The sequence below is a fragment of the Aythya marila genome, assembly GCF_965140915.1.
Source record: "Aythya marila genome assembly, chromosome: 5".
In the NCBI taxonomy this organism is placed as follows: domain Eukaryota; kingdom Metazoa; phylum Chordata; class Aves; order Anseriformes; family Anatidae; genus Aythya; species Aythya marila.
Genome location: NC_139046.1, coordinates 4,109,569 through 4,122,651, shown reverse-complemented (window position 1 = coordinate 4,122,651; position 13,083 = coordinate 4,109,569). Strand labels below are relative to the sequence as shown.

At 47.1% G+C, this 13,083-nt stretch overlaps 1 protein-coding gene across 5 annotated transcripts in view; it reads right to left on the bottom strand.

Annotated features, from left to right (window-relative positions):
* KTN1 (kinectin 1) overlaps positions 1 to 13,083 on the bottom strand; it is a 72,474-nt gene that overhangs the window by 47,450 nt on the left and 11,941 nt on the right. For 4 of the 5 annotated variants that reach the window (XM_082761499.1, XM_082761502.1, XM_082761501.1 and 1 more), the window contains exons 2-4: positions 5,200 to 5,756; positions 3,513 to 3,650; positions 1,346 to 1,513 (exon numbers count right to left, since the gene is read on the bottom strand). In XM_082761499.1, coding sequence (XP_082617625.1) covers positions 1,346 to 1,513; positions 3,513 to 3,650; positions 5,200 to 5,722 — 829 coding nt within the window. In that variant the 5' untranslated portion in view covers positions 5,723 to 5,756. The remainder of the gene's footprint in view (positions 1 to 1,345; positions 1,514 to 3,512; positions 3,651 to 5,199; positions 5,757 to 13,083) is intronic. The other variant, XM_082761500.1, reaches the window with a different exon arrangement.

The following is a 13,083-nucleotide window of genomic DNA, read 5'->3' as shown; positions in this document are numbered from 1 at the left end:
CCTTGGCCACAGACTTCAGATCACGTCCCTGCTGCACTGACACCAATGACACTGTTGCCAGGAATATGCCAAAACCCTGAGAGCAGAGCCTGGTTTGCTGGGAGCCTGCTTGGCTCGGAGCAGGCTGAGCCCCACGCTCCCTGAACACAGCAGGAGCCTTGCCCTTGCACCCAAGAAGCTTACAGTTAAAATACAGGAAGATTTCTATATCGGGAGGGCAAATCCCAGCTGACACAGAAGAATTAGAAGCTCACATAGAAGGTTACAGCTTGCAAAGGAAATGAGAAGGGACGGGTGCACACAAGAGGCTCTGATGCCCCACAGCGATGAATGCGCAGCCGCTGAGCTGGAAGCACAAGAGGAGCCTCAGGCAAGTGGGAATCCAACATAGGTACCAGAGAGAGCTGCCAGGAAGTTTTCGAGCGTGCATTTTAGAATTTAAGTCTAAAAACAGAGAGTGCAGTGAATCACCAAGCAGACAATGTGAAGAGCCAGCCCTCTGAACAGACCCGAACGGGGGAATCGCTGCTCAGTCACTTGCCTGTCTCTGCCTGCCTACAAATTGAAGGATCTCACCCCGTAGCTCAGGAGGCCAGGCATCCTTGGAGCAGGTCAGCAACCTATTTTGAGGTCTCAGGTTGGGATACAGCGCTCAGAAGTCACATCAGGCCTCCTTAGGAAAGTAGGAAGGAAGCTTCCCTCTCCTAACTAATTCCAACTGCACTAAAAGGAAAATTCAGCATCCTGATGGACACCACCAGACAAACTCAGGGGCAATTTCCATCAGGTAACCCCGTGCTGCATACGTACTTGCTAGCTGACTAGCCCAAGGCAGCTTTAGAACAGCACTGGAGCATGCAGGCTGCACCCCCAGGCACAAGCAGACTCCCATGCCTGGGATTCCAGCGCTGATACCAATACCTGACCCAGCCACTGTGCAGCTAGGGAACAGGAAACAAAATGCTGGCAGTACTAAGCCCCTAAGAGAAATCATTGAACATAAATTAGAGAAGAATAGTCCAGGGAGATGGAGGGAAAGCACTGAGAAATTCTAGCACACCCTCTCATGCATCTGTGTGGTCTGTGATCACCCGTTTGCTCACTGTTCGGACACAAAAGCCTACAGTCAGCACTAAAAGGGTTCAGATGAAGCAAAGCCCTTTCAGCAGTGCCAAAAACAGGGCATAAGTGAGCACAGACAAGAACAGTGTCCTGCAGCCACAAATGTTCTCCTCAAATCCTTTCTTCCTAACAAAATAAAAGATTCCCCTCCCCACACGCACAGCACGCTCCCTCCCTGCTCACAGTTTGATGCCCAAAGCAGTTATCTGCGTTATTTTCTTACCTTTATCAGTTTCATTCTTCATTTTCTTGCCACTGCTCTTCTGGATCCCCTCATTCATGTTTTGTTTCACCACTTCAACCACTTCTCTCTTCTCTAAAGCGCCAGCATCAGAATTATCCATCAAAGGAATATACGTGGTTGCTTGAATAAGAGGTTCATCCACCAAAACTGTAACCAAGAGTCCACAGGGTGGGTTAAAGCTTTTTAATAATTAAATTCAATGTATAGAAAAGGTGCATAACACATTAGTGAGATGGATTACAGCATCTCTAATCTCAATAGTTAGTTTTATTAATAACCTTCAAAGCTTAACTCATTAAAGCTCTTCAGGTATGTTCATTAAACAAACTTCTCTAATGCATAAGAATTGAGTAGCTCCAACTTATGTTTTCAAAGCTGCCTGTTAGCATTTTAAGAAGTAGCAGAGAAGAACCTTCACATTTTGATTTCAATTTCATGTTTTCATTTAAGTTGCATACAGCATCCGTGAGACTGGTTTACTTCGGGCTGTGTACGAAATGCATGCAGCATCCCTGAAACACGCGTACAGTAAGTCTTTTGTTCCTGTTCTGTTAAAGGCTGGTACCTTACTGCCAGCATTTGCACCCAGATTACATCACCAGCAACCTAAACCACTTTGGCAGAACATGTGGTAAGGGCAGCAACCCATCTTATTCCGCAGGCAGACTCAGCTGCACTTAATAAAGACCTCTCATCTGTCAGAGCAGGCTTCAGGCACCATTAATATTCAGAGAGACACCCAGAGGTGCTGGCCGACCTCAGTCTCTGTTCACACAGCAGTGAATCCACGTGGTGAGAAACAGCCTCTGCCCAAGGAACTGCTCAGTCTGCGCTGCTGAGGTAGAAGCAGGGGAGGGGAGAGGAAGAATGATAAAGCAGGGACAACAGAAGCAGTCAGTGACAGAGGTGGATTTGGGGGTTTGCCCAGTGCACGCTGCCTGAAGCATGCGAGACATCCTGCACAGAGCCACCACGCAGCAGGGAAGCTCCTGATCCACCCAGCCCAGCTGAAGGGCTGATGGGGAACAGATGCCATGCAGTGGGCTGGAGAGCAAAGGGAAATGGGTGGGAGAGAAGATTTCAGGCATCAGTGCAGCACAAACGTGGCTTCCTGGCTGCCAGAGAGCCAGCTGGAAAATGCTTCCACATTCTGCCTGCCCTTAAGGAGGAAAACAGGCCAGATGGACCTTCCACATAACCTGCCAGAGCCTCTCATCTTAAGCAGCAAGCAAACACCTGCACATGCATGGCAAGCACTGAAGTGAAGAGAGGTTTCCTCTAGAAGAAATACCCAACATCTAATTCAGTTAGCATCCTCATTTTTTTTTTATTTTACTTCTTCTCCTTATCTTCCCCTCGTTTCATTCCCTTCCTCTCAAAAAGCCTGTCTAATATCTGTGAGACACTCTGCTGCCACTCTGACCTGACCAAAATGTAAAGGAAGCACAGAGACCAACACCATCTACTCCAGGAGCAGTCCACCAGCTTCTTCATCACTGTCCCAGCGAGGAAGAGTTTTGAGAAGCTAACAAGGTGGCCTCAGAGGACTCCGTGGTCACGCTCTTCCCAAATGCCACAAACACAACAGCACTCATTGTAAAAAAACTGAAACACAAGAGGCAGACTGAGCCAAGAGACAAGAACCAGCATCTTGGCAGGGAGCGAGGGATGACGAACAGTAAAGGCCTTGACAGCGAAGATGAGCAGTTTATGTTGGAGCAACAGCTAGCTAACAAAAGGACAATAAGAGAGGAAAAAGCAATTGGCTAAAAAAAAAAAAAAAAAAAACAAAACAAAACAAAACTGCAGTCTTGTTTGGGGCAGATGACTGCAGCCGTTAGAGACGTGCCTTGCTCAGAGTCTGGGCAGCTTACACTATGTCAATACTTTGCTCCTCAATTCAAGTGGGGATGTGTGGATCCAACAGGCTCAGAAAGGTGAAAGGTTCACAGAGGCATGCCATGTTCAGTGGTACTCGTTGTTCATAAAATAAAGAGCAGTCTATAGGATTTTTCCTACCTTTAATCCCTGCTTTTTCAAATTAAGAAAGTTAATCTACAGGTTTCTTTCCCAGAAAGAAGGCGAAAGAAAGAAAAAGGTTGAGTTGTCAGGCACGTCTGAGCTAAGAAACGCTTGGTATTCTCACCATTATCAACTTTCTGCTTCTTTGCAGAGACTTTCTTCTTTCCTGATACATTTTCTGGCTTTATCTCTTGGTGGAGCAGGACAGGGTCTTGCTTTTTGGCAGGAGATGCAACAGAATCAGTCTTAGAATCTTGATCATCTGTAACAGACAATTGAGACAATGAAGAGCATATTCTCATTTTTAAATCAGTGACTCTAATCACTGAGATCTAAGCCCAGAAAAAAAAAAATCATGTATTTGAAATGAGAAGTTATGAAGTTATACACACAGACAAAAACGCATTTCCCAGACGAGATGAGACCCCAAAGCAAGAGAAAGGTTTAGCAGAGTGAAGGGCCACAGCACCGAGTGTTTTGACAGACAGGACTTTCAACTGCGAGCAGAACACAGGCGATTAAAGTGACCTTTTCACAAATCCAATGCAGCTTTTACTGCAACAGAGCACACAGCATGTGTTACCGTACCAGGTTCTCGTTTGCAGGATGTATTTTCCCCAACCCCATCCCCACCGTGAACCCCCTCGTGCCTTTTACACACACACACCCCCAACAGCTACTGGGACTGTGAGAAGCAGAAAATAAGTGTTTTGCATTAGGGAACTGTTCTTTGTAAAAGTTGTTTCTAGAGAGGGGTGCTTTTTTTTGTTGTTGTTTTTGTGTTTTTTATTCTTTTGGGACAGCTTGTGCTATAGGATATGCTTGTCAGAGCTGACACACCACGCAGGGTTACGGCGTTAGCTCATGCAAGCAAGGATAAAAGTTAGTTGTGGCTGCCCTCGGAACAGCCTTTGCAGACCACATTTTCATCACACCACAGAGATTTTCAGAGAGCACCCACAAATAAGATTTGATGCTGTTTTTGCTGGTAGTGGGCAGGTCTTCCTTCTCCCTTTTTCAGGAAAAAAAATCACATCAAGCAGCAGTGTCGTTCTTTTTCCTCCCTCCCTGTAGCAAACCTGTTAACTACTCCTTATATTATCTGCAAATACTTTGGTTTTCACTTGTTTCTGAAACTGGATTTTTTTTTAAGCTTCCATCCACATATTTGCAAACAACTTTACAATTTTTCAGTCTAGTCTAGGTTGGATGCTTCAGCTGCAATGGCTGGATCAGTATTTTTGTTTCTGTTCCATCACATTATAAAGGTGTAAGGGGTGGGAAGTGACTTTACGTGCTTCTTTCTTCCCATGAATCAGCCACCAAACACCTTCTGGTACATTAGGCCTGCACTTAAGCAGTGATTTATTTTGCACACTCAGCTACGGGGGTTCCCTAGACGTCCTTCCCTATTAGAGCAAGTGCTCTTAGGGCTCTGCTTTTTCATGGCTTGACATCAGAGTGCACACAGCAAACACTTAATGACTTCTTTCAGGTAATTAACATTTTGACAGCTTGAGAGCAAAGGAGCCAAGCCATAGAGCAAAGCAGAGACACAGGCTACTCCGTTTCCCTCAACGATCTCTAATAGAGGAAAGCAAGGACGGGAGGAGGAAAACCAGAGCATTGCCACCAGATGGAAAACAAGGGGGGGAAAAAAAGCAATAGCTCGTAAAAAGGAAAAGGTTAGAAGTGAGCTTTGCCCCACAGAGATCAGGCAGAACAGTTCTGAGAGAGACGCTCTGTGGCCTCGCAGGAAGCAGAGCACAGTTTTGGCGTTCTGTGCAAGAAGCATATGCAACGTAAGGTACCCATGCCATTTTTCTGCTTCTTCTGCCCAGGCTTCTTCTTAGATGCGGCTGATTCAGATGGTGGAGTGGGCTGTTTTGTAACAGGGACTGGTTCTACTTTCTTGCCTGAAGACTTGGATCCTTCCGACTCCTTAGTTACATGATCATCTTGAGGTGCCTTCTGCTTCTTCTCCTTCTTCTTCCGTTCCCTGACGCCGCTCGATGCTTCGGCCATGCTCAAGGGAACAGGAACGACGTGCTCTTCATCCGTACCCAGGGCATCAGAGAGCTTGAAGTCCCGAGGGGTACTTTCGGAGTCAGATTCATGGATGTTCCCGTTCTGAGCTTCTTTCTTCTTGTTCTTCTTCTTCTCTGTTTTCTTTTTATCGCTCTTGGCAGGCGGAAACTTTAGGTCCCTTTTCTGTTTTGCAAGGACTTCGTCGTATAATGTTTCTTTCATGAAAAGCCAGAAGAAGAGGAAGATAACCGTAATAACCACAGAAGGAATGAGGATGATGAAGTAGGTAGACTCGTAAAACTCCATTGTGCTTCTTCTTAGCTGTATTTATAAAAAAAATCTATAGGGGAAAGAAAAAGAAACAAGAATTAGTTTTTTGAACAGGTTTTGACACTTTTTTCCTCCTGCCAATAATATTGATAAAAAGCTTTGACACTGCCCTAGAGAAGCCTTAAAATTTGCTTTTAATAAAGTTACCAAACTAATATGAAGCATGGGAGAACTTTGAAGCCTTTCACCGTTTGCTTCAAAGCTGCATAGAAAGGAACTGTAGCTGCTGGGCTGAGCCTGGATGGGAGCAGTTCCCTTTCTTTCACTCATCTTCCTCATTCTCCCTTCTGAAGTGAAATTCAGTAAGTGAATACTTTTGACATCAGAACTGCTGTGAAATACGGACCCATACATTTAGAGGAACTCTTTTTTTTTTTTTTTTTTTTTTAACCTTTTTTCTCCCCCATAAATCAAACATCATGATGTCAGTTTTTTTTATCTTGTCAAGCGGGAGTTAAATCTCAACTTTTGCTCCCAGTTTTATGAAACGCTCAGAAGCAGAGCAAGGAGAAGGGAGAAAGGCCTAAATGTTAGTCAACCATAAAGAATCAGGGTTTTTTTTCAGAACTGCTTTTTGAAGTCTAAACCAGCTTTAAACTCATGAAAATTCCACACGTTTATGGGAAAACAGTGAGATCTGTTACTTATTTTGTGCATGTAACGGCACGGCTCAGAGCATTAAATGAATAAAACAAAAAAGCAGGAACCACAGAATTTAAAAGAAAGTGAGAATTAAGGTTTATTTAAAAAAAAACATTAGTTTTAGGGCCAAGATAAGACTGATTTCCCCACTTCACAACTCTGGTCACTATGAACAGACACAGATTTTTGCAGGAAGAATTCAAACCAGACTTTTCCAAGGAAAAAAAAGGCATTGATCCTTGAAAAACGCAATCAAAATTCCAACTAAGCACACACAATTGCTGATTCACCAACTCAGTTTGAAAACTGCCACAGCAAACACGTGCTTCAACCATATTTTCCTCCACACCAAGAAGAGGACACTCCAACTCAAGTGCCCTTTGGGAAACCCATTCCCTTGGGAATGAAAGGCAAGGGATGTAACCCGACTTGTGTCTCCCATCACAAGAGTTCACACAGCAGGATGACCCCAAAAAAGGGTAGGGGGAACTGCCCCACACTTCTAAATTATATTTGTTGAAATGTTTGGGTTGGAAGGGATCTTAAAGCCCACCCAGTTCCAACCCCGTGCCACGAGCAGGGACACCCTCCACCAGCCCAGGCTGCCCCCAGCCCCATCCAGCCTGGCCTTGAGCACCTCCAGGGATGGGGCAGCCACAGCTCATCCGGGCAGCTCATTCCAGTGCCTCACCAGCAAAGAATTTCCTCCTTATATTGCCTGGGGTATTGCCACCATTGCTTAGAAGAAAATAGACGTGTACACTGAATGCCCAGGGACTGCAGTTGGCAGAGACGTTGTGCAGCACAAGGAAAGGACAGGTTCTTGCTTCTGAGCAGAAGGTTACTCTTTAAATACCTTCTAGTATCACACTTCAGCCTCAAAAAGAAAAAAAACCATCTCATGGCTATGCTAGAAGCTGCTCTTTAAGTCAGCTTGCCATCCTGCCCTGTTGGGAGACAATTTATTTGTACAGGGCACTGAGCAGTACAAAGAGCAAGGAGTGGGAACTCTAATTTGGCTATTAAGTTATCAAAATAAATGGCTAACCTTTCAATGCACTAATTATTCATCAGTTGTCTTAACGCTGTCTCCTCCCAGGTTTTGTGTTTTATTTTCTGTGTGCCCAGCTCGCTGGAAGGGCTCGCAGCTGGAATCAGGCACGGGGTTTTGCAAGGGCTGCGAGGGAGGAAAAGCTCAGCTTTTGGGGAGAAAAAGCACGGATGCATGAAACTGAGCTGGAGCCTTCAAAGTGATTCATAAAACCAGCCTGCTGTATGAAGTGATCTAATATTAGTTATCGCTTGAAGGAAACAGATCTGGAAAATTTGCTGCAGCCAAAGTCAATATTGAGTGCTTACAGGAGAAGCTAAGCCCCAAAGAAAACGTGTAACGAAGCAGATTTCTCACAAACGTGATGAGATTGATCATTACAGGACCTTACTGCCCCAATTACAACACCGAACCACAAGGAGCCCCCAACGTGCCCAGCTCTGCCCCACCGACACCGGGGCACGCAGCCAGCCATGCACTGACCCTTTTACATGTTGTAAAGGACGGAGGCACCAAGTGATGGGATTGCCACCAAGGCAGGACCAAGACGTACACAGCTGCTGTCATTTTGACATGGAAAAGCACGAAACATGGCATGATCACAGCCCGACCACACGGCGAGATCAGGTTCCCAGTTGCTTAAGCCCTGAAATACCTCCCAGCACCCCGTTAAAAAAATAAAGGCAAGAGAGTTTGTCTTTATGTTTTAACCAGAACCCAAAAAGTCTTTCAAAGTTGGAATTAAAGCAAGCCTGCTCCCGGAAAACCTGTGTTTTGTTTGTCGAAGGGGTGTGCACGAAGCTGGGGAAAGCTCCAATCTTTCTGATGATCTGAACGCAAACACAAAAAGCAACAGAAAGGTTTGTAGCGTGGCTGAGTCATCCCCAAAGGGAGCATCAGGTACGGGATGGCTGGGATAAAGCTGTGACCTGGTAGAAATACTGAAGTTTCCCAGCCCAGCACGAACAAGGGAGTTTAAGCATCACCCTTGGGGTCTGTGGGCAGGTGCCACAAGGTCCTCACCAAGTGACACCCTCGCCACGGGGCAAAGAGGCAGGGGTTTGCCTCACACAGGGCTGTCCTCTGACAACCTGCAGTTACTCAAGGAATTTCTCCATTCCCATTTATCCTTCTATATTGCCTTGAGAAACCGTCTAGGAAGAGAGAAGCAGTCTATAAGGGAAAAAAATCATACGCTGCCCTATGAGAAACAGGATAGAGAAGCTCCTCCTATTAAACCAGAAGAAAGAGAACACTACATGAAGTTAAAAACCTTCCCACGTGAGTTTAAATGCTCGCCAGGACTCGGTTCCACCACTCCCCATATTCCTGCTAGCTGCAGACACACGAGATGCCCTCACACCTCTCATGCCACGCAGGACCAATCCCTTGGGAACAAGCCACATCTGTCCCAGTGCACACACAGACTCTGTTCACATTCAGTCCAACATTTTAACAAAAGAATTGCACTTTTGTTCCCCCAAACAGAGCCCGTGCCACAAAAACTGCTTCTGAACTCCAGCGCAGCATCAGTGCCTGCACCTGACTGCCCCGCTAGTTAACGCTGGCCTGGGTTTCCCCGCACACCCCCGGCTTTCTGCATTTACCTCTCGAGTCTCACTCAGCACAGAAAGCACATTTCACGGGATATTCGTTCAGTTTGGGTCCAGGGGATTCACTTACTTGAGAAGACAAATAAATTAGGGCTCCATCTGGCTAATGAGTCACTCGGAGCTCAGCCCCAGCACGGTACCAGCACCGCTTCTCTAAACGCCTGGCTCTCAAGATGTGTGTAACCGCCGGGGGTTTGTGCTTCTGAAATAAAATAATGTTAAATCAGGGGGAAAAAGCAGGTATTGGGGCAGCCTCTGCACAGCCTTCCCCGTGATACTGGGCTTAACACCCAGCTCACAGCACAGGCATCTGGCCGGCAAGGGGACTAAATAAAACCCCTCATGTTCCAGTCACTGGGAGCACAGCAAAAAGCCTCAGAGGAGTATTTGCATTGAATAAATTCCTCGAGGAGACAACACGAACGCTGTTTTCCCCTTCATCTGCACAGTTAGCAGCACAGCTCCTACTAGTCAGCTGCGTAAGAGGGTCATCCTGGGAACAGCTTTGCTCCCAAACTGATCTCCCTGCAGGGCTCCTGGTGAAGACATCCAGCAACTTGGGCACTACAAGAGGGAACCTGTGGGAAAACAGGGTTTGGTAACAAAAGGGAACGAGATTTTAAAATCCAACAAGTTCAGCCACTGCACAGCAGCTCTGCATCCACACGGCGGCTGGAACCAGCTCCAGGAACCCCAGAGCATCGACCTAAAGCACTGCAGGGCTCAAGCCCTAGGACGAAGGGCTGCCAGAAACCCTAAAGATGGGGTTAACCCCATTTAATAACAGCATTGCTACGAGATTAGCAAAGTCTGCAGAATTAGAACTTAATAATTAAGAGACACTATTTAAAGCAGTGCTACGATGGCACAGAAAAACACAAGGTGTGCTCCTCGGGCCCCGAGACGAGACGCTGAAGGCAGCAGAGCCCCTGCAATGTGACTTTGCGAGAGGCAGGGAGTGAAAGCTGTCACAGCAGGCAGGGATTTCAGCTCATCAAACCTGCTCCAAGCTCGTTAACACCTGGCCAACCCCTGCAGGTAATCAGCAATGGGAACAGAGGGAGCCAGCACGACCCAACCACCTCCACCTTCCTGCGCAAGGGTCACACGTTCCCAAAAACTGCCCTGCAAAGGACGGACTGCACCCGAGCCCCATTTTAAGACAGGGCACTGAGATATTGCACGCATCTCACCTGTGGCAGGAGGAGCACAGCTCCCAGGAAGCTCACACCATCTGCTTACAGCTCACTGTTAAAGCTGGCACAATTTAGAGGCACGCACGAGGCACCCAAAACCAAGATCTGTCGCCCTGCCAGTTTTGACCCAGATGGCAAACTCTAACCCATTTTTTTTTGTACGTTTTTAGATGCTTTTCAGACACCTTTGGAGCTGCCCTTCCACGCTCTGCTGGCAGCAGTCCTCCCAAAACTCCCACCTGGGGGGGAGCACAGCGACCAGCAATGCAAGGTGAGGTCTGCAATTAAACCCTCGCCCCGACAGCACGATTTATACAGCAAGAGGAAAGCTTCAGCCACTTGAATTTACAAGCTAAACCTTCCACATCCTAAAGTAACCCTGATTTGGGAAGGAGACCTGTTCAAGTCAAGCTTAACAGTGCTCGAAATCCCCTCTAAACTGTTCGCAGCAAGAAGGGGAGGCTTGTCAATAAATCTTTCCACTCTTCACTTGATTAGGCTGATACAATTAAGCCATTTGTAGAGCACAATCTCGGCGCTGCAAATACCCTCTAGGTAAATATTTTCCATTCCAAACGTGCCGCTGTTTGTACCATCTGTTGGGCTCTGCTTGATGTTAGTTAACAGAGACACACTATTTATTATACTCCAGAAAAGAGTAACTTTGCTTCAGCAGAAGCCTTTGCTTTTTTTTTTTTCCCCTCTTCCCTTTTTAAATGCATTTTTCCAGTCAACACCTTGGAAAAACGCAGCAGCTGCCGATGGGATAAAATCCAGAGCCAGAATTAACTTCAGCAAAAGCAGAGTGTGCAACCTTGCATTTACCTGGGGATAAACACTCCCTCCTCCATCCCTGCAGTTCACCCCAAAACCACACAGACCCCTTCGGTGAAGCCTCCCGGGGCTGTTGGTGCAAAGAAACAAGAGCATAAAGATATTGGCTTCACTCAGGACTGAAGAATCTTCAGAAAACAAAACATTTCTTGCAAGAGGAAGTTATTCTGGATCAAAAACAGCTCTGAGAAATGCCATCAGGGCCAGAGCAAAGCGTCCTCACCCCCACCAGTCTGCAGGTTTCCCCCTGAAACCACCACATCCTAACACACACACCCACTAACGCGCTGTCCTCTGCCTTCGGAGACCTCTTTACCTTCTCCCCAGCTGCCTGTAAGGGACCAAAGGTTGTGGTTTCCACCTGGAGCAGGCTCTGGGCATCACCCAGTACGTCTGCTTCTTCCCATCACTGCTTCCAGGGAGCCCCTGAGGCTCCCTTCCCTCCCAGCTCCTGCCAGGACGTGCTGTGCCCACCGCCTGAGCTGAGCTGTGCACACCCAGCACGAGCAGGCAGGATTTGGGGCACGCGTTTCCTTCTGCTGCAAGCCAGGACCAGATCCTCACCAGCTCTTAATTTTCTTGCTCACATCTCTGTACGGGGGAACTGGGAAGTGAAACTTCTCAAGCTAAGGAGGAAAAATACTCACTGCGACCGCACAGATGGAGAAACCTGCAAGTGGAGATTAACAGACTCCGATTTGGTCCGCGGGCAGCGACAGCCGCCAAGGTCACTACAGCAAGGAGCTCCCAACAGCCAAAATATCCCCTGCTGTGTCTCTTGCTCTCTGTCTGCCGTGTTACATCAGAAAGTAAGGCTTAACAGCAAAAGAAAATAAAAAAAAACAGCCACACGAATGCAGCAGCAGGAGCTGCTCTGCTGATGTTAAGGCAAGGGGAGCCGGCCGCGCACCGCTCAGCCCCGCGGACCAGCTGCATCTTTTAACCACATCATAGGAAATGCTCAAGTTTGCATTTCTAACGCTCTCAAAATACCGATTTGCTCGAAAATAAACCTCGCTCTTCTCACCACGGCGCCGCTCAGCTGATTTGCAATGGGCAGCCACCATGAAGTGGCTTTGTAACTCTGCAGGAACACCGAGCCGTGGCGTTGCCTTTTCTCTGGTGCTGGCACATCACGCAAGGCCATAGCAGGATTACCTCCTAAAAATAAGAGACAAAGCTAGCAGATTAATAGCTGGCTGAGGTTGGATTACCAGCCTGAAGAGCAGCTTTGCATGCCATGTGGCTGCTCAACATCCAGGGGTCCCCTGCAGCCCCAAGCTGCCCAGCAGCGCGAGCCAGGCACAGGTTTCGGCCAGGATTTGGAGGTCAGCAAGGCAGAAATACCCAAATTATGTGTCTGGATGGGAGGCAAGAACCAGGCCACACCTGGTTTTATTGTGGTTAATCACCTGGGAAGTTCATCGTGGTCTGCACAAGCCACTTCCACACGTTAAAGCCACTATGAGCCCCAAGAAAGGCCTTTTGCTATCTGCCTGGTGAATAAATAGGTGTCTGACTCCCTCTGTTCCCAGCCTGCTCTCACCTGGGCTGCACAGGCAGCCCTGGAGCACAGCTCTGCCAAAAAGAAAAAAAAGGCAGGGAAATGCTCAGCCAGGAGGGCAGCTCTTCTGATGAATTTGGGTTTGCTGCACCCCTATCATCTCCAGGCACAACTCAACCTCCACAAGGACAGCAGTGCAGGTACAAGCAGCAGCTTCTCAGTACTCAAATTCCACTCGTGCTTTCACAGTGAGCTGCAAAGAACAACAGCTGGAACCAAAGCTTTTCCCCTTTCCAGTGTATACAGTAAATACGGCTACACAAACATACATTTCTCTATTATATTCTCTTGTTTATATTAAAAAAAAAAATGGAAGAGAAGGAGACAGAAACAAAAGAGGAAAAGGCCTTAGCCCAGCTTTTCTTTTTTTTTTTTTTCCCTCTGCAGATTGCTGTGAAACTATGAATGGAATCCAAGAACTGGGAGGCTCATTTAAA